General features: G+C 46.4%; 3 protein-coding genes across 7 annotated transcripts in view; 2 read left to right on the forward strand and 1 right to left on the reverse strand.

The window, feature by feature from the left end:
* Positions 1-323: 323 nt before the first annotated feature.
* On the reverse strand, positions 324-5,629 carry CMPK2 (cytidine/uridine monophosphate kinase 2). The gene is made up of 5 exons (XM_049818559.1): positions 5,519-5,629; positions 5,274-5,388; positions 4,285-4,486; positions 2,907-3,140; positions 324-1,178 (listed from the first exon to the last, which is right to left on the reverse strand). Exons 1-5 carry the CDS (start codon positions 5,612-5,614, stop codon positions 1,058-1,060), a joined length of 768 nt encoding a protein of 255 aa, XP_049674516.1. The 5' UTR covers positions 5,615-5,629; the 3' UTR covers positions 324-1,057.
* Positions 5,630-11,054: 5,425 nt separating this feature from the next.
* On the forward strand, positions 11,055-19,909 carry RSAD2 (radical S-adenosyl methionine domain containing 2). The gene is made up of 6 exons (XM_049818551.1): positions 11,055-11,664; positions 11,863-12,024; positions 12,487-12,716; positions 14,013-14,162; positions 15,922-15,954; positions 16,503-19,909. Exons 1-6 carry the CDS (start codon positions 11,307-11,309, stop codon positions 16,665-16,667), a joined length of 1,098 nt encoding a protein of 365 aa, XP_049674508.1. The 5' UTR covers positions 11,055-11,306; the 3' UTR covers positions 16,668-19,909.
* A 1,382-nt stretch (positions 19,910-21,291) lies between these two features.
* The window catches only part of RNF144A (ring finger protein 144A), a 65,798-nt gene continuing 60,021 nt past the window's right edge, over positions 21,292-27,068 (forward strand). For 3 of the 5 annotated variants that reach the window (XM_049818552.1, XM_049818555.1, XM_049818556.1), the window contains exon 1: positions 21,292-21,397. The gene's annotated coding sequence lies outside the window, so the exon portion shown is untranslated. Of the gene's footprint in view, positions 21,398-21,609; positions 21,775-22,831; positions 23,153-27,068 lie in introns of those variants that run through there. The other 2 variants (XM_049818557.1, XM_049818553.1) reach the window with 2 other exon arrangements.

Genomic DNA, 27,068 nt, shown 5'->3' on the forward strand with positions numbered 1-27,068 from the left:
CCACTGGATTGCCTGTGCCTAAATGTTAGGATCATTTTATTGTTTTACTGCTGGATGACATTCCAGCCTCTCCTTGGGCATCTCATGCTCCTGCTGCAGTCCAGTGAATTCTGCTACACAATGGATGCAGGAACAGGTTCTCCTGGTGATGAAGGTGCAACACGATAGCATCTTGAAATGTCAGTGTCAGAGAGCCCTCTGAGGTACCTTGTACATGACCGTATGTGGTGGGTTGAGCCTGGCTGGACGTCAGGTGCCCACCAAAGCTCCTCTACCACTCCTCCTCCTCAGCTGGACAGGGGAGAGAAAATATAACGAAAGGCTTGTGGGTCGAGATAAGGACAGTTTAATAAAGCAAAAGTAAAGGTCGCATGCGAAACCAAAGGAAAACAAAAGATTTTATTCTCTACTTCCCATCAGCAGGCGATGTCTGGCCACTTCTTGGGACTTCAGTACTCATAGTGGTTGTTCCAGAAGACCAATGTAAGTAACGAATGCCCTTGCTTCCTCCTCCTTTCTCTTAGCTTTTATTGCTGAGCAGACATCATACGGTATGGAACATCCCTTTGGTCAGTTCGGGTCGGCTGTCCCGGCTGTGTCCCCTCCCAGGAACCTGCCCACCCCCCAGACTACTGGTGAGGGGGAATGTTGGAGAGACAGCCTTGATGCTGTGCAAGCCCTGCTCAGCAGTAACCAGAGCACTGGGGTGTTACCAACACCTTTCTAGGTACCAATGCAAAGCACAGCACTGGGAGGGCTCCTACGGGGAAAATCAGCTCTGTCTCAGCCAGACCCAATAGACTGTGGTATGTCTGTGGCTTTACTAAGAATGCTGAATAACATGAGTAGTATTTTGCTTTACACAGAAAAGAACAGTAGGCAGCAGTGAAACAGATAACCTGCACAGATAACTGCTGACAGAAGAAAGAGAAGATTCTCCTGTGGGACAAAACCCATCACAGTGCACTTTCAGGTACCAAACCCAGAGGGGCAATAAAGAGTGTCTTTTAAGTGCACTAAAAAGTATCTTTGAAGTGCTGTTACACAGAAGTTGCTTTCACAAAGCACAGTGTTTCTTAATTAGTTGTAGCACTGTCTGGAGAACCTCTTCCTTGGAGGGGCTGGCATCAACCACTTGGCATGCAGGATTCACCATCCTCCTGTATGACTCTTCAACCCTGTTTAAAAACAAAACAAGAGAAATGAAACTTCAAATTGCAGGGATATGAAATGGCATTAGTCATCAGTCAGAAGAAAGTGTTCACACTACAGAGACAAAGGAAAAAAAATCTAATATGAAGTTAAGAATGAAATCTACTGCAAAGAGCAATAAACCAATAGTAACTATTACAATGCAAGCCTCAGAATGCATAGTTTCCTTGACACTGCTTCCCAGAGCTCTATCCGTATTCACATGGCATGGCATTAAGTATTTCTTTCTTTACAGCTTGGCACTGGGTAACGTCTGGTATAGCAGTACAGTGGACAGCCTGCTTCTAACACCTGAATTAAGTTATTTGGAGCCTGCTAAGGTGTCTCTGAACTATATGGCATGGCATTGTGTAGGTGTGTTCACTGACTGGATTACAGAATTGACACATCGTTCAACCCTTTTCTCTGATCAACTTTGCTAACCAGATGAATACTGGGATGAAATACAGGAGGAAAAACTCCTCGCTTAGACTATTAGCCTTCTCATAATGCAGAGCTCTCCCACATTTAGCCTGTGAGGATGTGAATATCATTTTCTATGGTCCCACAGTTAATAATGCCAAACATTCAGGCCACAAGTCATGAGAGGAATCGAGCAAGATTCTGGATGTTCTCACATCCAGGTTGACATAATTAATAAGTGGAAATAACCAAAGGCTTTCTGATGGGATGAAGAAGTAACAGAATGAGAACATGAAAGATTCTTAAATGGCAGCATGTTCCTTAGCTCACCCACCCCTCTGCAGGTCCCACTATATGAACCATGTGTTCACACAGAGTTTCTGTCAGAATTAAGCAATGGATATTTTTAAGGTATATCATCACCAGAAATGTTAAAACCCTAGAGGTAGATTTCAGCTTTGCGTTTGTAGATACAGACACCAAACATTCAGGTGTCTAGACTGAGGTATCTACACAAGCACTAGGTATTTAAGTGTCCACCGTAGATGATGGTGATCTGATCAATACATTTGGCAGAGCCTAGACAGCAATTCAGCACACCCTGAAGTAGGATAGCTAGGGTGCAATTCAGTTGCTTAAGCAAATGTATCTAGTACTGTTTGAGATGCTCTGGACCATCTCATTTAGCTTCCAGTTGCTGGTCCAGAAAGCGTTCACAGGTTCTTCATCACATCTGCCAGCCTCATGCAGATGTCTCAGATCGTATCAGATGGCTCTAGATACTTATGCTTAGATCACTGAGCAACAAGCAGGTGGTGAACTGAATCACTTTGAAGGCTCCATTGAAGGTATTGACTTATATTGGCACTTGAGACACTTAGCACGACTAAAGACATCTAAATTTTATTCTCTTCATCTGGAGATCAATTCCAGACTTTTCTGGGGAAGCTATGTGTTTCAACTTCTTGCCTCCTAGGTCTGGAATTTTTAGGTTTCTCTCCTTCGTGATCTCAGTAAGAAAGGTGCTACAATAAAAGCAGCAAGTAGCAAGATACAAGTAGTTTAACTCGAAGCTCCTTCACAGGAGAATGAAGTTCTTCACCTGCAAACACTTTCAATCAGAAGTGACGGAATTTACCCTCCTTGTCAGCCATGAATCCTTTCCAAAAACAACCCAACCCAAAAGCTTAGACTTAGGAATGCCTTGTCCCGATAATGTGAGTGGGACATTTGCTACTGATCCCACAGGAGCCAAGACTGCCTCCATCCTCTTATTCCACAAAAAAGTGTACCTTTGGCGAAACAAGGTGTTAGCTTCCAGCTCAGCTTCCTCCTTTGTCTTCTCCAGCCCCCGACGCTGAAGTCTTTGGACTCGCTCCTCAGGGTCAACAGTAAGGAGAAGAACAAGATCAGGTTTAAGCAGATCCTCAGGCCACTGGTACACCTCATCGTGAGCTGGTGGAAGATCCTGGACTTTCCCATCTACTTCAGTGGCAATTGCATAGGCAGCTGTGCTGTGCCAGTATCTGTAAGGAAAATACAGAATGGAGAGAGAAATTTTAAAGAGGACACTATTTCTTCAGTAATATAGAAGACAGATGTCACTGTAATGACAAGTGCAATAATGACGAGGTAGGTGACACTGATTTTGAAGGGAAATGTAAAGAATAGTTCTGTGCCATCCATTATTTCTTAACAGAGTGATAATACTCAATGCAATATTCAGAATTGCTGTGAATTATTAATTAAGACATATGGTAGAAGCTACTCATTATGCAAAGAGTGTTCCAGATACTCCTATCAAGAGAAGGTCTTCTCATACAATGAGTAAGGTCAAAAGAAGAATTACAATATATGTCAAAACCCAGTACTTTGAGTCCCCTTTTTGTCCCCTACTACATGCAACAGATTTGGTAGAGAACATGCAGTCTTCAACCTCAAGGGATTGAAGACAGCTCATTAATGGTTACGCATTTCACTTGCATTTAATGGTCCCACCACTATGAGGCACTGTATTTCATAGATTTCAGTGTTTTTGCGGCTGGCTAAAAATAGCACTCCCATCTACGCAAACAACTTCTGCATATGTGTGTTGTGGGGGGAGGCTACAGTACATCTACTGAAACAAGCCAGGGGTTTCAAAGTGCATCTAGACTTTCTTTCTTAAGAGTAATACTGAAAGCTGCCTACACAGTTAGTCAAAACAAGAAGTGACATAAACAAACCCCCAAAAGTGGGAGGCATATTTCTGGTTTTCCATCTTCAAAGAGTAAGTCTGCCTAAAACTCAGTCATTCTAATCCACCCGTATCTCAGATGCATCTTAGAGATAGCCATGATCAGCAGCCCTCATTCTCCCCAGGTTTGTCACAGATCCCTGGTTTGGCTCAGGCTGCACAGTCCATGCCTCCACTATTTCTCACTGAAGATGTAACACTTTTCACATGTCCTAAAGCCAGTTATGGGCTGGTGGAAGTCCCTCATCTTACTGTTATCATACGTATTATTCTTTAAAAGATTTAATATTGATTTAATATTCATCTGACTATCTGCGAGGTAGCACTTTAAAAAAACAGAAGAAACCCAGAGACTATCATCGACAACTTCTACTTGTAACACTGAACAACTGTATGATGGCACTGATATAAGAGGAATTCTTAAATATACAAACCTGTCAATGATCACAGGTGCCTGAGTGGATGCTTTCGCTATTTCTGAAGCAAGAATGTAGTTGCCCGCAGCATAAAATGCTCTCTTAATGGGTGCTGGCTCATCATCAAATATTGTCCTCCACTGGCTGATGCAAGCTGGTGGGGACCTTAGCAGAACGCCATTCAGGGTGTCCTTTACAGACTGGGTTACAGTGGTTTTGCCTGCATTTCATTTACAGAAGGAAACATTTGTTATATTACATGTCAGATAAAACTGAGTTTTAAAAACTGAAAAATGCTCCTGTCTGTTCACTTGGAGCCCATGTTCTGACACGTGACTATGTGACCTGAGTGTGTCATGATAAGGTTTTCAGTGGGAAATGATTAGGAGCCTGGCTGCAGGAATTGTTACTCCACTTCCTACTCTCAGGGCCTTCCACCCCTCCCTCTTGCCAGCTTTCAGCCTTCACTCCCTTAAATGAATGGCAATTTCTCTATATATCCATTTACAACATTTTTCTAGGTCACAGTTCGTGTGGATGTTGCCGCGCTGTCACCCAATCCTTTCTTTTTAGAGGGGATTTTCAATTCCCTTTAACTGAAAAGTCAGAAAACAAAGTTATTTGGAGGCAACTAATATTTCTCTCTGAGACAAACTGCTGCCAGTTTCCCAGACCACCACTACTCTAGTTCGTTTATTTGAAGGCTCTCCGGTAAGAGCGTGTTTCATCATCTGCACGAGAAATTTAACTTCCAGCACTCTGCTCTTTGTAGTCTTTCATTTACGGAACGAAACTGAACGTCCCACTGACCGAAAATCAGCATGGGCTGTTTGGTCTTTTACAAGTAAGAGAAGACAGGCTGGTATTCCTCATTCTTGCAGACCCGGCACACTTTTCCAGGAAGCTTTCAATCCGTAAGCCTTACCGCCTGGCTCAGACCCATTCCCGGTTGCTCTCGGGAGCAACCGCGTCTCGCCTGCGGCTCTCCAACCATGCACTGCCCTTACCTGTGGCATCCAGCCCCTCGAAAACGACGACGGGGAAACTTCCCTTCCTCTGGTGCTCGGGACATCGCTCCAGCAGCTCGAGGACCGCGCCGGCCTCCGGGATCCGCGCCGCGCACTGCAAGCACAGACGTGACCCTTCCCGCCCGCCCGCCGCACCGCCTGCCTGCCTCCGAGGCCGGCAGACCCGAACCGCGGCCCCGGCCCCCGGCCCCCGCGCCCCCCCGCAAGCCCCGGCGGGCGCTCACCTCCCGCAGGCGGCGGCGGACGGCGGGGGCGGCGGGCGGCAGGGCCCGGCGGAGGGGCTGGGGGCCCGGCGGCCCCGGGGGGCAGCGCCGCAGCATCGCCGCCCGGGGACGGGGCCGGCGGAGCGGAGGGGAGCGGAGCGGGGCGGGGCGGGGCGGGGCGGGCGGCGGCGGGAAACGAAACTGAGCCCGGCGGGCGGGGAAGCGGCTGGCTGCGCGGAAAGGGCTGCGGCTGGGCGGGCGGGCGGGTGGGTTTGCTGCCTCCTCCTTCCCCCCCCCCCCCTCCCGCCCGGCTCCCGGCTCCCGGCTCCCGGCTCCCCGCCCCCGCTTCGGCGGCGCTGGAGCGAACGGGCTTGGCCCCCGCGGGCGATGGCTCCGCGCGTGGACGGGCGGGAAGTGAAAGTGAAACAGTCCGGTCTTAGCCTCGGGATCCGCCCCCTCCAGCAAAAAAGGGTCCCGTTCCCACGGACTGCCGTGGGGCGATCCTGGTGGGCTCAAAAGAACGAAAAAAAAAACGGAAAGAAGAAGCGCGAATGCGCTCCGCTGCTTCGGGCCGGCCCAAAGCGGCAAGCAAGCCAGAAGCCAATACTGGGGTGACTGGTTTGCCGTGTCGCGGTGCCCAAGTAGCACCGAGCTGTCCGGTAATTTAACCCCATTGTCCTGTTACCCAGTGCCTTGACAATAAGACCGAAGGCCTTGGGTGATTTTGGAAGTAATATGGACTTTTACTAGCCTGCAGTGCTTTCAGAACTTTGGGATGGCCAGTTTCAGCCTTCACCAGCTCGGGGGCAGGAACCAGAAGCACTGGAAATAGTGACAACAGTTAGGTTCACGTCAGCTGCTGTGACTAGTGTTGCCCAAAATGTTTGAGTTTTCAAAATATGTAACTGGAAATGTAGGAGAAACTGCACCTCTGCAGAATCCTTCCTATCTCTCCCTTTCAATAGTTGGAAAACTGCCACTTGGAGATATCTACAGTTAAGCTTCTGATGCATCTTCTGGAAGAATATACTCTACAAGCGAGTACACTCTACAAGAAATTCCTCAGGAACTTGATGTCTTCCTCTGGTCAGCTCAAACATGCTGCACAAGTATCTTTTGCTCAGTATACCTGCAGGGAGAAGGAAGCAGCTGGTAGGCAGTATCCGTTAGCTAGAGATCCCCTGTACCAGTTTGAAACTGCCCATGCTAAGGAAGCTGGTGGAAGACTGGGCCAGAGCAGGAACTGGGAACACAGCCTTGGAGGCTCTTCAATACAGTCGCAGCAGCAGGTACCCAAACTGGCTTTCTTTAAAGCGAAACATGCCCTTTTTCAAACCTGAGAACTCCTGCGTCGTTCCACATCACTCAAACACATGGCTATGGCAGCTGGGTATGGATGCCAGAAGACACAGGGTAAAACATGGTTCCTTATACAAGAAGCCAATAGATGGTAATTTTAAGAACATAGTAATAGGCACTACTGAGTCAGACTAGTGGCTCTTCTTGCCCAATATTTTGTCTGGCAGAATGACATGCTGTGCAAAAGCCTGGCTTTTCCATGGTCCCTTCTCCTTGTCCTCATGCTCCTCCAGCATCCACAGCCACCAAATTAGGAATGTTAGACAGCACATCTGCATCTCTTCCTTTTAGCACCTATTTATGGACCCTTGCTCATACATCCCTTTTTGACCCCATGATACAGTCTGCCTCCACAAACCCCTGTAGTCTCAACTTCCAGCAAGGCACAACCTGTTATGTAAAAAAAATTTTCTTCCATATGTTTCAAACTCGTATCCTACTTGTTTCAACAAGTGCCCCTTCTAATAATATTACTGACTTTGGTGAATAACAGTTCAACATTTGGCATATTTATCACTCTCATGGCTTTTTAAAGCTCACTCAGCTTTGTCATGTCAGAAATGAGAGCCCCCATCTCTTGTAGGGCAGATGCTTCATCCCCTTGATAATTTAGATGCAGGGATAACTTCTTTAACGCCATGAGGTCCTGCCGAGACGTGGAGATGTGAACTGTACTGCTAGTCAAGGTATGGCTACACGTACTGAGGTTTCACAGAGCAGCAGAATAACACCATCTGCCTTGTTCTCAATACCTTTCTGGATGATAGCTTTTTGCTGCTGCCTCCCACAGAGCCATTGATTTCAGAGGGGTAGCAACAGCGACTCTGAGATCTCTTTCCTGAGATGTAATTGCCACTACTGAGCTCAGCATCAGGTACACAAGGGTTCGATTATTCTTTCCTACAAGCATTGCCTTACCTTTATGCACACTAAGGCTTATCTGCCACTTTTCTAATTCATTCATTTTTTGTGAGGTCCAATTGACTTGCAGCCAAGTTTTGCTTTCAAAGCACTTGAAAAGCTAGCCGTGTTCCTCACTGACCTGTCTGGCTCCTTGCTCTCCTGTTTTCCTCTTTTCCTGATGCCACTGTTGCCTTTCCCCTCCCTGCTGACTAAAGCAGAAGAGCTTACTTTCATTTTTCCTTTTCCCCTCCTTGATGTAACCTTGATTAAAAGCATTCCTGAGCCAAGTTGGTGGTGCTTCCTTCCTCATTTGTAATATGCTTATGAGATCACTTATAATGTGCTTATGAGATCATTTATAATAGGCATGTGATGTCTGTCCTTCTGAGATTTCTTGAGATGCACAATTTGAAGACTTGTGATTATCTTTAGGATCTCGTGCTTACCACAAGTATTCTTAGTACAAGTTTTCTACCTCAAAGGAGGGAGAAAGGCTGTACTCCCTGTATCTGCATTGGCTCAACTTGACCTGAACAAAAGATAGGAATGAGGTGAGAAAGGAATTCGAACTGGGACCAGAGAAGATGTGACATGGGATAGAGTTCCTAACATGGAACAGAAGGGATGTATGGAGCGATGGGGAAACAGAGCGTACCAGACCTCTCCAAATTAATTGAAACACTGAAACAACCAAGGAGGAACTTCAATATCAGGTTTCAGTCTAAACTTGCATTGCCTTGTCTTCCTCCTTTTGCAATTCCATTTTCCAGTCTGTCACCATCAAACCCTTTACTTTATTAGAAAATCCTTCTTTCATCCTTAAGCTTCTGTCTTAACGTAAACCTCAAGGAACTATAAGGGTACATGGATAATTCCTCCCATGGTAACTCACTGAAATATTCTCTGCTGGTAAGCTCTGAGACACTTTTGGAAAGCCTTGGGAACTGAGATGTTTCCCATCCTGCTGCAAGAATACATTTGTGAGGTGGCATTACTGGGGCTAGACACAGCAAGAAGTGTCCCATCCTGCCCTACTGGCATGAATCCATTCCAGCAAGAAAAAGCTGATAGAGATAACAAAAAAACTGGCTGAAGGGAAAAACCTGAAGCCCCGTTATTCACCGATCCAGACATTACTGAGCCAGTAGATCATCTCCAGGAAAGTGAAGGAAAGGTGATGGAGTTTAAGGACAGCAAATGACAGTACTAATTAACATAATGGCAACACTTTTTATTCACAAGCAGGTTTTGTTTCCCATTGAAATTTGCAAACAGGATGAAGCTAGTTCTCCTACCCCTTTTTCAAAAAAAAAAAAAAAAAAGAAAAAAACCCAAGTCAACATGAGGGAAAGACTGTCCTGCTACATTAGCAGCTCTGGCAGTTCAGTGGAAGTGAGGGAAGCTCCAATTGAAGCCTGCCATGGCCAACATGCAGTTGCTAGGTGTTGAGATTTGAGTATGGCTCCATACTTTGGCAGCAGTGGCAACAGTAAAGTGCCCATGCAAGAATGAGGACAGACTGACTGAGGCAGCATAAGGTCACAGAGGACCTCATGGTGTGTCTACACACTGGAGGACTGCTGATGGCAACTGGTGCTATGAGGGAGGTGTCTCCAGCAATAGCTGCTGTGCCACCAAGGAACTGAGGAGGATGGGAATTGGCAGCTTGGTCCCAGTCTCCCCTGGTGTTTCCGTGGGAGGGGGCAGCAGCCATCTGCCCTGCCAATGTGTCACCTCAGGCAGCTGCCAACATTTCCTGCTGTTACGGCTAACCCTATATTCAAATTGGTGCAGTAGCTTTGCTTGAGGTGCTTTAGGCAGTACTGGAGAACAAGAATTAAAGAACCTTCAAGTATTTTCTTGCAATGAATCTGAAGTCATCAGGCTCCCTAACCTGGAGTGCTCCGCAATGCAAACCTGTTTAAACCTGCAAGAGCTCATGGCTGTTTCTGAGGGTGCAGCGCAGTTGTAGAAGCTCAGCTTTCCCCCTACTTCACGAGTCACACCATTTTTGACCAGAACTGAAGTCACTGAGGCCACACACATCAAAAGGGGTCCTCAGGTGTATTTTGGGTTTGTGTGGTGGGGTTTTGGTACCGGGGAAGGGTTGCAGGGCCAGCTGTGAGAAGCTGCTAGAAGTTTCCTTGGCTCCAAGTCGTACCCGCTGCTGGCCAAGACCGAGCCCATCAGCGACGGTGGTAGTGCCTCTGGGAGAATAGATTTAAGAAGGGAAGCCTGCAGTGGGGGAGGAAATTGGAATGTGAGAAAAAAACCCTGTGCAGACCCCCAGGTCAGTGAAGGAGAGGGAGGAGGTGTTCCAGGCGCCGGAGCAGAGATTCCCCTGCAGGCCGTGGGGAAGACCCTGGTGAGGCAGGCTGTCCCCCTGCAGCCCAGGGAGGTCCACGGGGGAGCAGGGGAATGCCCAAAGGAGGCTGTGACCCCATGGGAAGCCTGTGCTGGAGCAGTCTATGCCTGAAGGACTGCAGCCCATGGAAAGACCCACACTGGAGCAGTTTGTGAAGAACTGCAGCCCGTGGGAAGGACCCATGTTGGGGAAGTTCATGGAGGACTGTCTCCCGTGGGAGGGACCCCACGCTGGAGCTGGGGAAGAGTGAGGAGTCCTGCCCCTGAGGAGGAAGGAGCGGCAGAGACAACGTGTGATGGACTGACCCGAGCCCCCATTCCTCGTCCCCCTTTGCCACTGGGGGGGAGGAGGGGCAGAAAATTGGGAGTAAAGATGAGCCGGGAAGAAGGGGGAGGGGGGAGGAAGGTGTTTTAAGGTTTGGGTTTACTTCTCATTATCCTGTTTTGTTTTGATTGGTAGTATATTAAATTGATTTTGTTTTTTCCCCAAGTCGAGTCTGTCTTTTGCCCATGACCATAAGTGGTGAGTGACCCCTTCCTGTCCTTGTCTTGACCCGCGAGTGGTTTTTTTATGTTTTCTCCTCCGCATCCCCCTGGGGCCGGGGTGCAGGAGTGAGCGAGGAGCTTGGTGGTGCTTTGTTGCCGGCTGGGCTTAAACCACGACAAGGTGCTCGACGGGCTCAAACCCAGAGGCGCTCAAACCCGCTGCCAGCCCCGGGCAGCCGGCGGGCTTCGTGATGGCCCTGCGGGGCCGAGAAGCGGGTCGGGGTCGGGGGGGGGGGAAGAAAACAGCGAGCCATCGCCCGCGGCTCGGTGCCAAGTTTCCCTTCTGCGAGAAAGGAAAACGAAACCGAGCGCTTCCCCGCGCTCCGGCGCACGGCGGGGCAGGAGGGGAGAGAAGGGGGGGTGAGGGGAGGGGGGGCCGCCGCGCTCTTAAGCGCGGAGCGTCGGGCGTCTGGCAGCAGCTTGCGAGCCGAGCCGAGCCCAGCCGAGCCAAGCCCAGTCAAGGCGAGCCAAGCCAAGCCGGGTCGAGTCGAGTCGAACCAAGCCCGGCCGGATCGAGCCGAGCCGAACCGAGCCCAGGCGGGTCCAACTGAACTGCAGCCCGTTCCGCCGAGTCCCAGTGAACCGCCGAGCCGAGCCGTGCCGTGCCGTGCCGAGCCGAGCCGAGCCGAGCCGAGCCATGCAGCTGGGCGTGCTGGGCCGCCTGCCGCTGGCGGTGGCGCGGGCGGTGCTGGCGGCGCTGCGCGGGCGGCTGGGCGCGCTGTGCTGGAGCCTGTCGCCCCTCTCCCTGCCCCTCTCCGTGCCCGGCTGGCGCCGGGTCTCGGCCCCCAGCCCCGCCGCCCCCGCGGGCCCCCGGCGGGAGCGGGAGCGGGAGCGGGAGCGGGAGGACGACGCACCTCCGACGCCCACCAGCGTCAATTACCACTTCACCCGGCAGTGCAACTACAAGTGCGGCTTCTGCTTCCACACGGCCAAGACCTCCTTCGTGCTGCCCCTGGAGGAGGCCAAGCGGGGGCTGGCGATGCTCAAGGAGGCGGGTGAGTCCGGGGGGTGGGGGCTTCCCCCGGTGGGAGCCGGGGCGGGGGGCCGCGTTCCGGCAGGAGCAAGTGGCGTCGAAGAAGTTATCGCGGGGGGTGGGTGTCCCTGTGTCCCTCTTCCTACGGCTGCGGTCGTGTGGAAGGAGCAGGCGATAGGCAGGCAGAGGTTCGCAGCATCTTCCTTTGGTCCTTTCCTAGGAATGGAGAAAATCAATTTCTCGGGAGGAGAACCGTTTCTTCAGGACAGAGGCGAATATGTGGGCAAACTGGTCCAGTTTTGCAAGCAGGAGTTGAAGCTACCAAGCGTCAGCATTGTTAGCAACGGCAGCCTGATTAGAGAACGGTGGTTCAAGAAGTACGGTAAGGAGAAATGACAGTGCACAGAAGCACCGTCGGGGTTTGGGATCCTCCTCGGGGCAGCCTCACCAAAAGATGGGTTTTGGTGCAAGTGGGAGGTGGTTTGTTAGTGGTTCATTTACAGTCAACGCAAACCAAACGTAAGAACCGGTGAAATACTGCTAATTATACGTTATGAACATAAGCAGTTTGTACTATTGCCTCTTTGGTATAATAAGATAATAAAATAATAGCTCAGACTGTCTCCATAACGCTGCGGACACAAACACACACACCCACCCACCCCCCCCCAAACGTGTTTTGCTGCTGCTGCTGCTGCGGCTTTTGTGGTTCATGTGAGTACTCCACAGAACTGTATTTACATGGCACTTGGTGACAGATCACAAGGAAGTGAAAGTGGGCAGTCTCCTGACAGCTTTTAACCAAGGGACTGAATATTAATACATTTTTAAAACTTGTTTTCAGGTGAATATTTAGACATTCTGGCAATTTCATGTGATAGTTTTGATGAGAATGTCAACGTTTTAATTGGCCGTGGTCAAGGAAAGAAGAACCATGTGGAAAATCTGCATAAACTGAGACAGTGGTGCCGAGAGTATGGTGTTGCTTTCAAAATAAATTCAGTGATCAACAGGTTTAATGTTGAGGAAGATATGAATGAGCAGATCAAGGCACTCAACCCCGTGCGCTGGAAGGTAAGAAAGTAGTGTTGTATACCATAGTTTCCTGTTCAGAGAAAAGTAATAATGAAGTCCAGGAGTTGTCTGAAACCCTCATGACCTCAGTCAGATCTCCAGCTCCAGCTCCAGCTTGGGCTGGTGGTAGCAGACTTCTTGTCAGTGTTACATGGTCTTGGGACAGGTTCTGTCTCTTTCTGCACTTAAATGGAGCCCAATATGTCAAGAATCTTTTTTTGTTGTGACATTTACAGGAAATTACTATTTCAGTGTATGTAGATCTAGGTTTTTTATGATATTAAAAATAAGATAGAAGACCTTTAACATTTGAAAATGTGTCATGATGTAGAGAAAAAGAGGAAAAGCTAGTGTACAATGCTACATTAGAGTTAATATATCATTAGCAATATGTAAGTGTAGATTAGACATTAATGTTCTGTTATAGAGTATTAGTGGTTAGTGTGCACATATGATATTTTCTACTAGAAGTGTGTTAAATACCTTATCAGTCTGAAAATGGGTAGCGATAATGTGACATAAATATGGGAGAACTTGTGGAATAATTCTCATTATTTGCTTCATGGAAATTGGTATAGACACATGATTTCCTAGGAAAAAATATCACTGTAAGTGAAATCTTGGTCCTACTAAAGGAGTGTAAGGAAAATACGACATTTTAATATTTCATCAAGCTTCCTGGCCTACTTTCTTACTGGTGTTACAGAGCATGTTGATGGCAAAGGCACCTTTTTTTCTCCCAAGGTCTATTCTGAATGTATTTGAGGACTTGGCCTTTAGAAGAAGGCTGTTAAGTAGACAAACTATTACATTTTGTTCCCGGGGAGTCGTCCCTATCTTTTCTGTGACCATCTGAAGCCAGTTAAACTTAGTCATGAATCAGGTTAAAATCTTTAAGAATAAAGATTGACTTGATAGTCTGCATTGTACATAGTACTTACTGGCACTTATGATACAGACATACCAACTGAGGTTCAATCAAAAGTTTATTTGAGCTTCGATTATCTGTGCCCTTATTAAGGCCAGAGCAGTTAAGATTTCTGTGGAAACCTGATCAGGAAGCATGACTGTATAATTACATTTAGAATGCTGTAATATTAATTTGCTAAAAATAAATCTGCACCATGCCCTTTGTGTAGTATTCACTTACGACAATTTGCGTCGGTGTGGCTCCACTGAAAGAAAAATTAAAGACATTGCTACTGAGACAGCTGAAGGTTTTTGTCATGGTGACAGTCGCTTCTCCTCAAGGCAAGTGAAAACATAAAATCTTAACCAGGTGCTTTCTGTCTTCAGGTATTCCAGTGCCTGCTCATCGAAGGGGAGAACACTGGTGAGGATGCCCTGAGAGAAGCAGAGAAATTTGTTATCAGCGATGAAGACTTTGAACAATTCCTGGATCGCCACAAAGGTGTCTCCTGTTTGGTACCTGAATCTAATCAGAAGGTAAGATTGAAACTGTCCTTTTGTAACTTTATTTTCAAATAAAGTTGCAAAGATGGAAAAGAACTAGAGGCTTTTAAGGCAATTAACAGTTTCCCTTTTAGTATTGGCTTAGAAGAGGTACAGTATGATTTTGTCAGCAACTGGTTTTGTGATGGCAGAAACCAAGGTTTTAAATTTTCTTTAAGGCTCTTTATTGAGCACAAAGTTATTAATAGAAGAGTAAAAACTGATTGATCCCAGTCCTGTGGAAAACAGCCGGAGTTCTCTCAGAGCATCATGTGGGCCTCTGCTCAGTGAGATGGATGTATAAAGGATAAGCACAGAAACTGGAACTGAGTTTTCCACAGCTGAATGGTGAACTCTAAACAATAATTAAGCCATTTGGAATTGAACAACTCTTCCCCACCAGGGCACAAGATCCTGAAAATGTTGAATATTAATGTAAGCACACTTTAAGCGTAGCTTCCTAATAGAGTTTCACCATGATGTTATGCTATGGCAGTGTCATCAACCTACGCAAAGTAATATATCATCCCAGTCAGCGTTATGTTGGGTGTTGAGGAACAGGAACTAGTATTTTTGCCTGACATACCTTACTGGGTACTCCCTCCCACAATAAAGTCACATTTTTAACATTGTCTGAACTCCTTTGGACTGCATATTTGGGCTCTTTATTCACCAGGAGACTCCTTGTGCTACTGCAGAGCCCAGCAGTTAACTTGATGAGCTGCCATCCAGCTTACATCAGCTGCAGTAGAGGACTTTAGTGCCTAAGGGTGGAGCTGAGGACATTTTGTAAGATGCCTACAGACTCTATACATGGCATGAGGAGAGTTAGAAGACTCACTGTTAAGAACTGAATAAGGAGATAATAAGTTCAACCAAGTTCAGGAGTGCCTTAAATCTCCCATCTCGTGTTCCTTTTCCTCTCCACAGATGAAGACTCTCCATTTACAATTTACTTCTTAATGTACAGAGAGCTCAAGTGAGCAGACTGGGTTGCCTTTACTGTGAAAGACACAAAAGTGGGACTGTGCAGTGTAGCATTTAAGGCATTTGGTGGGAGAGAGCACTCATCAAAGAAGGTGTTTAGATGAGAACCCAGAACTGCTTCTCCAATTTTTTGTAAGAAGTCCTAGGAAAAAAGCATAGACTTCCCTCAGTAGGTTTGGTTCTAGAAGACTGCCTCTGATTTCTGTTAAACCTGGGTGAAAGATGGACACCAAATTGATCAAAGAGATTTCTTGTTCTACACAGCAGCGAGCTACAGCTACCCAGAGAATTTTAGGGACGATCGTGTAGGAGATGCGCAGTTAGCTGAGCAAAAATGTCTTATTTCAGCTGTTGGCCTGTTTCCTGGTGCAGACCTGAGACCTTTTTGAGCTGGCAACTTACCTTTATGCTGGGAGAACACCTTTGTCTGTTGGGATCATAATTAAACACCCCAGCTTAAATGGGCATGTCATTTGTTTGGAAAATGACATAAATGCAAACCAGTGTAAGTTCTGCTGGTGTAGAAGTTAATAGAAAACTTGGGTATTATTTAAAATACCTTTATCCAATTGGGCATGCACATTTCAATGAGATGCTTGAGAGGTCTATAAATTTGATTCAAGCTCACTGAAATAGTGGTAAAACACTGCCTGTTTCAAAGATTTGGGTCAGGCTTTGAATGAATAGTTGTTTTGTCCTTGATTTTTCACTAGAATGGAATTTTGGTTTGTATATTAATTGGTTTTTTTCTTTTGATCTATTACAGATGAGGGATTCATACCTCATTCTGGATGAATATGTAAGTCCTTGTTCGTTACTTTGTATTTGTATGCTAATATATGTATGTATACAACAGTGATAACCAATCCAATTTACTGTGCATTCTATAAAAGAATATTACCATGTAGCACAAGGAATAGATATAATTTCTTCCCATCAAACATACTGAGAACTTGAATATAAGTATGACCTAAGGAGAATTTGCTGTCAGGTTGCACGTATAATCATTGCATCATGAATCTTAAAGTGTAGATGTGTATCTTTGCTGTTTTTCTTTAATTTAAAAATACAAAACTTTTCCTGAAAGTTCAGTTTCAAAGAGCCAACTTAGTTACATGTAACTGAAGAGCAAACATTTAATGTTCAGGAATTATGGTATGGCTTTGTTCCTGCTAAGACGTGTCAATGTGTCTAACCATGAGCTTCTGAGCCTTCTAAGGGCTACAGTGAAACTGTTCATGCACTTATATAGGCTTTTGTGGGATTGCAGTGCAACCTGTTTAATTCTGTAGAAGAATTAATCTTTTTCAAATTGACTTTCTAATGTCTTATCTATTGATGTTCCAGATGCGTTTTCTGAACTGTAGAAATGGACGGAAAGAGCCTTCCAAGTCCATCCTAGATGTTGGCGTAGAAGCAGCTATAAAAGTCAGTGGATTTGATGAGAAGATGTTCCTAAACAGAGGAGGAAAGTATGTGTGGAGTAAAGCAGACATGAAACTGGACTGGTAGCTCAATATACTGAGTTAGGGCACGTGCATTATGTAAAGAAAATGGGTTTGTATATATGTGCGTGTATATATGTATCTAATGCTTTTATCTACACTTGGTATATTATATGGATTGATGTTCTATACATAAATGTGTTAAATGTTTTTAGAATGTAGGTTATGTTCTTATCTATTGTTTGGTTGAACATTACCAAGTCCCTTCAGAGCTTTCATATAAATAGATCTCTGAAAGCAACTTTCTAGTCCATTATATGAAGGACTTAAGGGCAAACCGTTAATATAATGTCACACGGGAAACGACTTTAAAATGATACATAAGTGTGCATGCCAGAAAACAAACCAAAATCCACCCCAATCTCTAATTCATTATAACATTTGTATCGATGGATAAGTGGAAACTCTTACTGGAGAACGTGTTCTGCCTCGTTCATATGGAAAGGTGGGTTGCAGTTCCTCACGAGATCACCAGAGGGCCAGCTGGCAGTCCTTTGGAAGCAGCCCCTGCCTTTTTCAAGGGTAGTAGAGGGTCAGAATCTAGGAATCGTTATCTGTAATCCTATATTTAAAAGGAAATCAAGATGAAAAAACAGGCAATTTTCATTCTTTAAGACTTAACCGTAAAACCGCCTGTTGTTGTTCTCCCTCTCCTCCATATACACATGGGATATTTGCAAATATGTTGGGGGATGTAATTTTCTGTGAAAATGTATTTTCAGTCACAAAAGAAGATAATATTTGTCCTAAAACATAAAAGTGAGTTTTAGCCAGTGACAAGCAACTTCCTACTTCACATTGGCAATGGTGTTAGTTCTAACAAATATTTAGAGTGAAAACGATGTTTGCATTTTATTAATATCTTCCTCAATTTTTCTTTTATCTGCAAATATTATTATTTTAACATATTTTTCTCTCCCTGTACATACAGTTCTGATGAATATTCCTTCTGAAATTAATTAATACTACGTAGCACACCTAACATGTACATTCTGTTGCATGCTGGCTGTTATTCGCATGCTTTTTATTTTGCTAAGCCATGAAATTACAAACAACAAAGTTCATGTATCATGTAACCTTGTTTTAAAGGTTGCTTGGCTCAGTAATTGTTCTTGCTTGTTGGTTACAAACATGCAGGTATTAAGTGAAACTAATCAGTTTTTTTGACAGCTGCCTTTGATTTTAAGAGCTGGCAGCATCAATATAAAATAGAGAGGTGTCAAACCCCCCTGCAAAAACAGTAATCTAATATGCTGCCCTCATTCTTGGTTTTCTGGCAATTGTTATGGCTTTATAATGGCAGTTTTCCAAATTTAGCTAGTCCCATCCCTTCTCCCCACCCCCTCCAAAGCTCTGTATGAAAGGCATAGGGATAAGCATTGCACAAAGCAGAAGTGAGCTGGCACTAATCATTCATCCTGTCCATTGAACTCAATGCCTGGACTGTCTCACATGTTTAAATATTTGCAGCAGTTGGGAGCCAGCATGTGCTAAATGTACCACGTAGAGAAAATTACACCTTCTTTCATTTTTCTGATAATGCTAGTTGCTTTTTTTTTTTTTTTTTTAAGACTTTTTGAGAGAAACTTTTTGCATTCACCTAATGCATCTTCAAAGTTGAAGCGGAAAGCGCTTAAGTAGGAGCTGCTACTTCTGAATAAAGGAAGGAGCATCTCTGAATACACTGTGAAAATGTTTCCATTCGTAGTTCCTTCAGTTTCTACTTTTACTATCCTAGCTGTAGGTATACTGTCTCAGTGGTGCTCTTTTGTCTCTTTGTATTTTGCATTTTGCAATCACAACACTTCCTAGACACTTACATTTCAGTATTTTTTTTCTTGTATTAATATGAAGTGACATTTAAAATGTGGCCCACACACATGAACCCCACAGTCTTTTGGCAGCTCTTTCGCTGACCTCAGTTGGAGTTCTGCCTGAGTAGCAACTACTGAGTAGCAAATTTATGTAACTGTGGGGTTTGACTTCCTCTGCGTTCCCATTGCTTAAATGTTAAATCTAGCCTCTTCCTCAGTATTTCTGGTGCATGATAGAAAAGAAGCATTTGCCTTTGCTGCTGGCTCAGTCCCAGCATGGGGAAAGATTTAGTGCATCAATGTACCAGAACATCTACCAGCTTGCTGCTTCTGCAGAAAATGCCAGCCGTATCACAGCACGCAGATGTGAGGTACACAAACTCCCATTCAGATCCAGAAATGCTGCCGTTCTGTGCTTTGCATTTTACTCTGTACTTGGCTACTCTTTTGCTGCAAGAGATCCTCTGTGCCTACGGAGGAAGCTGCAGGATAAACGACCTGGAGCTGAAAATGTCAAAATCCCGTAAATAATGCAAAGACATTGAAGATGGCTTTTATGAAGGTTCTTAGCTCTTATCTTCTTAAAATCTTAAGCATTTTACATAGCTTCTTGCTACCATACATAATTAAGAAAAAGTTTCTGCTCTGTGTGATACTCTTTTCCAAAGGAAATGCCAGTTGTGTACATTGGAAATGAAGAATTTGACATAATGAAGTTTGACAGACAATCACTGAAGTTAATGAGTAGCTATTGGTATTTTTATATGCAAAATTAATTTTTGTGTAAAATCTCAACAATTTTTTTGGCTACAGTTTGATTAACCTGTTTTTTTGTTGTTTTTTTTTTGTTGCTGTTTGTTGGTGTTTTTTTATATCTATAAACACCATTCTCAGTTCACAGGCCACAGATGGACTTTAGGCTTTCATTCTGTAGTTAAGCTGAACTTTTCAGCATGGGACTAGAAAAATAATCCCGAATTCAACAGGGCTTAGAGATTACAGGTACATTGTGGCCCTGAAGAGTCAGGATTTAAATTTAAGTCCTGTGAACACAGATATGCTTAACTGTATTTTCATGTGTAATCTCAGAGGACTGCAGCTAAGCACTTGCTAAAGATGCTGAATTGGGAAGGAACTTACACTGTAGTCTACTAGCGTTATGCAACTGTTGCTATTTGTAAAATTTGTAGAGAATGAGCGTTTGGGAGAATTACTTCAGTTAAAATTGTGAATGTACCTTGGGTAATGAGTAAAACTCATTGAAGATGCAATTTAAGAAGCCCTCTTTCTCCGTGTGAAGGATGCTGATCTATTTGAATGTTACAAAAGATGAATTTTTAAATGAGACTGTCATGTAAGTAGTGCTAAATATTTCACGAGTATGTTGCACGTTTCAATAAATGTTTCTGTTTTCTTTAGTTTGCCTGTAATTTCTTCTTTTTTTTTCTTTTCTTTGTTTCAATGTAGCCCAGAACTGTACTAGCAGAAGGTGTGACTGCATTCACAAGAGGTCTGTCATTCTGGAGGCAGTCTGTATTTAGCACGGGGGGCTGCTTGTGCGGTGCCAAGGGCAGCATCTAGGCCCAAATTGGAGAACAGTCATGGTGATCCTCCTTGAGATGAAAAGCATCTGTTAGTAGCTTGAGTGGACTGGGCTGTGCCGGGAGGAGACAGTTAAAATACCTTGTGTTGTTCAGATGACAGCCATTACGAAAGACACAACTATCCATAAATATCTGAGGAGAAGAGAAGATTATCTTCAGTTATGGGAAATAAGAAAGAAAAACTCGTCAGTTCGGAGGAGTAGACTGGTGGCTTCTCAAGCTCTTCTCCCGTCTTCAGGCTGCGGTGTAAACTCCTGCACCAGACAGCCTGCAACTGGGCTTTTCACAGTAATTGGTTGGGAGCGGTGGGAGGCTTAGCTTTTCCCCCCCTTGCCCTTGCCAGCCTTTTTTTTTTCTCCCCTGCACGTTCTCCTGGAGCGAAGGGGCCCAGGAGCGGAGCTGCAGCAAGATGCCTCACGCCTTCCCGGCCCCACGGCCACCGCAAGGTGCCCCCAGGGGCTGCTGTGTCCGTCAGCCCCGCTCCACCTCGGGCGAGGGCGTAAGGTGCCTTTGAGTTAATCAGCCTGGCGGCTCCCACCCCCCTCCCCAGCTCGGTGCTTTCCCTTTTGCGCCTCCGCGTGTTACGGAAGCGAGCCGGTCGTTGCTCCGTACCTAAACCAACAACGGGAAAGCAGCCGGTTTTGCTGAACGGTGCTTGCCAAACAGCCGTGCCCATCATGGTTCCCTCGCGTTTCCCTTCTTCCCCGCCTCGCAAGCGAGGCAGACCCTTCCGCCCTCCTTTGTAAAATCCATCCCCGGCTGTTTCTCTCCTGCCGCCGAGTGACCTGCCGGGCCGCGGGCCGTCACGGCAGGGCCCCCCGCGATGCGAACCCTCCTCCAACGAGATGAAAAAAAGAACGGGAAAACCGGCGGCGCGGCGCGGCGCGGCCCGGCCCGGCCAGGGAACACGCCCGGCGCTGCCAAGCGGGAAACCCCGGGATCCCCGCGCCCGCAGGGCCGGGAGGCGCCTCCGGCCGCCGCCGCCTGGGGGCGCCGCAGTGCCCGGCGCGGCGGAGCGGGGCGGCCGCTTCAAAGCGGGCGGCGGCGGCAGCGGCGGCGGCGGCAGCGCGGCCGTTAATGGCGCCCGCCTAGCTGCGGGCGCGCCCGCCCCCGCCCGCCCTCACCCCACCCTCCCCCGCCCCCCGCCGGAGAAAAGCCCGGGAGCGGCGCCCGCCGCGCACACTCCGGCTCCGCGGCTGACGGCGCCGCGGGGAGCGGAGGCCATGCCGGGGGCGGCCGGCCGCGGCTCGGCGGGATAGCGCGGGGGGCCGCGCACCTTCCGCGGGCCGCCCCGTGCCGGCAGAGGCTGGAGCGGCAGGGTAAGGCGTCCCGGGCGGCGGGAGCCGGGCGCAGCAGGAGGGGTGCGGCCGGGAGGTGAGGGTGTGTGTGTGTGGGTACCTCCGCCGACCGCGCTGAGCCCCGGCGGGGGTGCGGGGGGCTTAGGGGGTGTCCCCGCTCCCCGCCGCGGCGGTGGGGCGGCGGGAGGCGGCGCCGAGCCGCGCCGGGCACCCACACGCCCTTACGTAAAGGGCTCTGCCCGCCGCTTCCCGCGCGGGCTGCGGGGCCTCCCCCGGGGCAGAAACCACGGGATTTCTGCCGCCCGTGCCCCTCTGCCCCCCCCTCGGGGGGGGGGGGGGGGGGCTGGCCCTGGCACCCAGCTCCGAGCCGCGCCGGTGGGCGACCTTTTGCCGGCAAAGTGGTGTTTCGGGGGCGGGGCGGGGGGGGGGGGGCGGTTTTGGGAGCGGTACCCGGCTGTGAGGAGGGATGGCAGAGGGCGGGCTGCCTGCGGGGCAAGGGTGCTGCCGGTGGTGCGGCTTCCAGCGGGTCTTGTCGGGCACGTCGTGAAAGCGGCCACCGTCACTCGCGTGTTTTCTGCCCCGTGGTTTCCATAAATGAGCTGAGGCGTGTTGAAGCAGTTCAGCGCCTTGGAGGGCAGCAGCCGCTCTTCGAGGGGGTGCGAATAATAACTAAGGGGGGCTGTGGACTGACACCCACAGGCAGTGTTCTCTGACACAAGTGAAGTGTGCGGTTGGGGGAGAAATTGGTTGGTTCGGGTTGCAGGGCTGGAAAAAGTAGGAGTAGGACTCGGGGGTTTTGTGCTTGTATTTTGGTTTTTTATGTATTTTGCTTCCCTGGCTGCGCTGCAGAGATGCTGCCGTTGACTTTTTTGAGGTGTTGGAGGAAAGCATATGTATGATAACGAGGTTGTCCCCTGCCACAATCACCAATGTCCTTTTACCTCTAGAGTATCTTGCTCCTGAAAAATCAGGCCCTTTCAATTGCTTCTGTAGAACTGAACAGGGAGTGTCAGTGGGGCAGACTGGTGGAAGAAGATAGAAGCTGTTTGAATTTCTACCGTCTTCTTGGAAATACTGTCATTTCTGGCCTGGAACATATTATTCTCTGTTCTACAACAAGCCTGAATGATGATTTATGAACAGATCCATTTGTTTGTATTGTTCCCCCTGTAGCCAAACAACTGTTTACATTGTGACATGGATTGCTTCATTCTCCATTAGCTTATCGGTCCTGACCCAGGAGTGGCTACAGCTGAAGTTACAATGCTCTTGGGCAGAGTGCTACTGGAGAGATTACATCCGTAGTTTAAACTCCTCGTTGCTGGCCTTTCTGTTGGCTTGTTGTTGCTTCTCTTACGGACATGAGATGCAGTGAAGGGGTGGGGTGGTGGGGAGAAGGGTGTGTGGGGATGTGGTGTGCTGAGGGGCAGATCTATGCCTTTAAAGAAACTGCTCTGTTTATACTTAGATGGGACTTTACACTGTGGGTGAATTTAAATGACACTCTCCTGGTAATGTTAAGGCATGAGTCAAAGTGACCTGACTTGAAGTTTGTTAAATACCCAACAGGAGCAAGGTCAAATGAGAAAAGAGTGGTAGGGGTGGGGAAAATCTTTGCTTTTGCTCAGGAGCTACTTGAAAAAGACAGGATTCTTTATTTTTGTTTCTTTTTTCCAGGATGAAGTTTTATTCCTCTACCCCTCCTTTACCTGGACATCATGTCTCATTATCTTCTTGTGCGATCTGTATATTGTTTGTGAGGGGGAGAAACCATCTGTGAGTGAAATACAATGACAAATGTTTCAATCTGATATGACTACTCTGAATGAAGCATCCTTCAGATAAAACAAAGGGTTGACTTCCCTTCCTTTCTAAATCGCCCTGATTCCTATTCTAGGAGCTGCTAGACCAAATCATATGTTTATTGTCTGCAAGCAGTTGTTGTAGATTTTTGCCCTTGAAGCACAGTATAATTTACCTGTTTACAATCTGGATTTTGCATATTTCAGTATTTTAAGGCAATAATTTTTAGGGAAAAAAGACTGTATATTTGCTTAACTGCTTTCGTTTCTAATGTTTTTTCCAGTACTACATTCCAAGTCTTTGTCACATTTTCTGTGTTGTTTGGTTTTTTTTATAACTTCTGACAACTTTCCTTTCAGTTAAGCCAAAGGACAAGGCTGCTGTCTTAACCATGAGTTTTGGCTGCAGTGCCATACTGGGGGTATGAATGGCTTCAGTGTATCTGCTATATTTACAAGAATGCTCTCATAGGCTGGCAGAAAACTGTTGTTTGCCCTCCTAGTGCTGATTCAGGGAAAAATAACAACTTGTCATCCCACAGCTTGATCTGCACACGTAGACCCTTTCTCTCCTAGAGACCTGATGTAGCAGGGGAATCGGATCCTGTTATATTTCTCACCATGTTTCCTGTGGAGTAGCCTTAGTAGCTAAGGACTTGAGTTGGTAGTCTAGGGTTTGATTTGGAGATCAGCTTTTAACTGTATTCCTTTTTGTGTCTTCAGTTACAAAAAGGAAATGGAAAACAATTACAAACCAGCCCACCATGCAGTTTGAATGGTTTAGCAATTCTGCTGTGTCTAACTTAAGCTGTGGTCAGCTGTTCTTTTTATAAGACAGGATCCTTTTCTATTCTGCTTTGCAGAAATGAGCTCATAATATTCATCTTTCCCTGACCTTTTGAAGGAGATCAGACAAAAAGATCATAATGATAATTTCTATTTTTCACTTCTGATGGCTGGGAGGAGCTGTTGAAAATACACTTGCTCTTCTGCCTGCCTGCTGCAAAGTGATGGGAATGATTTTTTCTATTTCATAATCAATTGGATCAGAAATGCTTACAGTTTTTTTTGTGTATGCAGTCAGTGAATACTGGAGCTGGAAGTGCTAGTACAAAATGGGTTTTCAAATAGCTTGATTGTTTGCTGATGGTGCCATTTATGGTGGTGACACCATAAGTGTCCTTCCTCAAAAAGGCTGAAGAAAATGAGGCACAGAGAAAGTGAACCAATATGTCTGGTAGTTTTATTTAGTGTGAGGGAAGAAATTCTCACTGGATGATTCTAGTCTTGGCAAGACAATGTTATTTCCTTCTTATAGCATCATTTCCATCTTTTCATTCACAGAATAGCAAGTGAGTGGTAGCTTGTTGCATTAAAATACTTTGCTGTTATCCTCCAGGTACCAGTATCACAGTTTAATACAACTGCATCCTGCTTGTACTGAATGGAAACAACTTATGATTGAAGAAATGGACTAAAGCTTACTTAATATAACCTTTTTCTACCATATGGTATCCAAAGGGTCACCTGAAATAATTGGGAGTGAAGACAGGTCTTGCAGGTTGTCTGGAAAATAACAGATTCTAACTTACCAGGTTCAGTAATACTTTTTTTTCACTACATACAAATGCTCAGCTTTGTTTGCCCTGATCACTGCTTTGCTAGAGAGCAGCTAGATTCCAAAGTTTTGGAGTCTTTGTATTTACTCTTGACTTTCACTTGGCAATTTTACTGACTGTTCTGTTTCTGGAGTGTTGGGGTTATTTCCTGTTATGATAGAACTCCACTATGAACTGCAATCTGTGAAATCTATCACTGTGGTTCTTGGAGAAAGTTTCAGCTGACCTGCCTTCTTCTCAACTCTGGCCTTTAGGAAATAGGTCATAGACTGTGTAAGAATTGGATAATACCTGACAACTGTTGTACACATCGAGCCCTTGTGGAGGATTCTTATACTTAGTTAGTGAGGCATATGAAGATGAATTTAGGAAAATATATTAAGGCAGCAATTCGTTATTGGCACACCATAATCTGTTACATGATCAGCTGCTTCCTCTGCTTATTATTTCTGCTGTTGCTGTTTATTAGACAGTCTGATTCATGTTTTATTGCTGGTGAGGATCCATAAAGAGGGAACTATGTGTGGATTTCACCTCACAGATATTAATCTCCTTATATAGAAAAGTTTTATATATGTGTATGCATATATATATAAAATGTCATATATAATATTTTGTAAATTGTACAATGTTATGTTATATAAAAAGTATTTTTTCTACCCTTGAATTGTAAGTCTGGTAGGGGGCAGATCTGGCAGAATTGTCAAAAGGGATCGCATGCTGTCCCACCCACACTGGCTTTCCTGAAGCACTCATTATTATGACTTCTGGTGCCTGTCTTTTTCCTCAGCACATTGTCCTTGAGCATCCTGTCCAGATTTGGGTATGCTGATAATGAAGCTTTCATTTTGTTGAGCAATGCAGACTCGGAGTAGCCTCCTGTTGCAGGTAGCTGGTCTGCACAAGCTGTGGCAGACCTGTGCAGCCTGTCCCTGCTGGGATAGCAGAAGTGGTGAGGAAGCCAGGTATGATCCACTGATCACAGAATCATGTAATGGTTTGGGTTGGAAGGGACCTTCAAAGATCATCTAGTCGACCCCCCCCGCCATGGGCAGGGACACCAGGTTGCTCAAAGCCCCCTCCAGCCTGGCCTTGAACACTTCCAATGATGAGGAAACTGGGGCTGTTTCTCCTTTTTTCTGGTATTTAAAAGGATCTTTCTGGCAGATCAGTCTTTCTGTTCTTACTGTAGATGAGCCTGCTAGATGGCTGCTGAAACTACATGTGCGGTGTGATCCCCGGACTAACTCAGGGTGGTGGATCTGCTGCGTCCCTGAGCCTGCGGTATGGCCCGATGCTCTTGCTTGAAGGACTTTTGGGCAATGCCCAGCTGTTGCCATGTACTCAGGGGTGTTATGTGGCATCAGGCCCTCCTAGGAGGAATTCACACCCTGTTTTCAGGCCAGTCTGCCTGCCCACAGTGACCAGGCAGGGTAGCTGTGGTGGTGTGGGTGCGCAGAGCCCTAGCCAAATGCCTCCTCCCTGGGGTGACAGGAGGGGTCATGGCATATTGCTTAAGGCAATTGTATTTTTCTGGGCCTGATGCTTCAGACAACGTTTATATCCTCTTAGGAGGAAAATGCATGTTATTTAACTCTGGTTTTCCTTCTATTGCTACTTAAGGAAACCATTTTTCCTTCAGCTCTCTATACCTGTATTAAGAAATACATCCATCCAGATGGAATGAGAGTGATGCTCTGTGACTTAATGTGGTCAGGCTTATGTCTCCAGTGCATTCTTATAACAGTGACTGCAAATTCAGGACCAAGCTGTCGTGGTTTAACTCCAGCCAGCAACTAAGTACCACGCAGCCGCTCACTCACTTCCCCCATCCAGTGGGATGGGGGAGGAACTCGGGGAAAAAGGTAAAACTTCTGGGTTGAGATAAGAACGATTTAATAGAGCAGAAAAGAAGAAATTATAATGATAATGATAACACTAATACAATGACAACAGTAGTAATAAAAGGATTGGAATGTACAAATGATGCACAGGGCAATAGCTCACCACCCGCCGACCGACACCCCACCAGTCCCCGAGTAACGATTCCCTGCCCCCCCCACTTCCCAGTTCCTAAACTAGATGGGATGTCACATGGTATGGAATACACCGTTGGCCAGTTTGGGTCAGGTGCCTTGGTTGTGTCCTGTGCCAACTTCTTGTGCCCTGGCTGGGCATGAGAAACTGAAAAATCCTTGACTATAGTCTAAACACTACTGAGCAACAACTGAAAACATCAGTGTTATCAACATTCTTCGCATGCTGAACTCA

Source organism: Accipiter gentilis, chromosome 16 (assembly GCF_929443795.1).
Source record: "Accipiter gentilis chromosome 16, bAccGen1.1, whole genome shotgun sequence".
NCBI classification, from domain to species: domain Eukaryota; kingdom Metazoa; phylum Chordata; class Aves; order Accipitriformes; family Accipitridae; genus Astur; species Astur gentilis.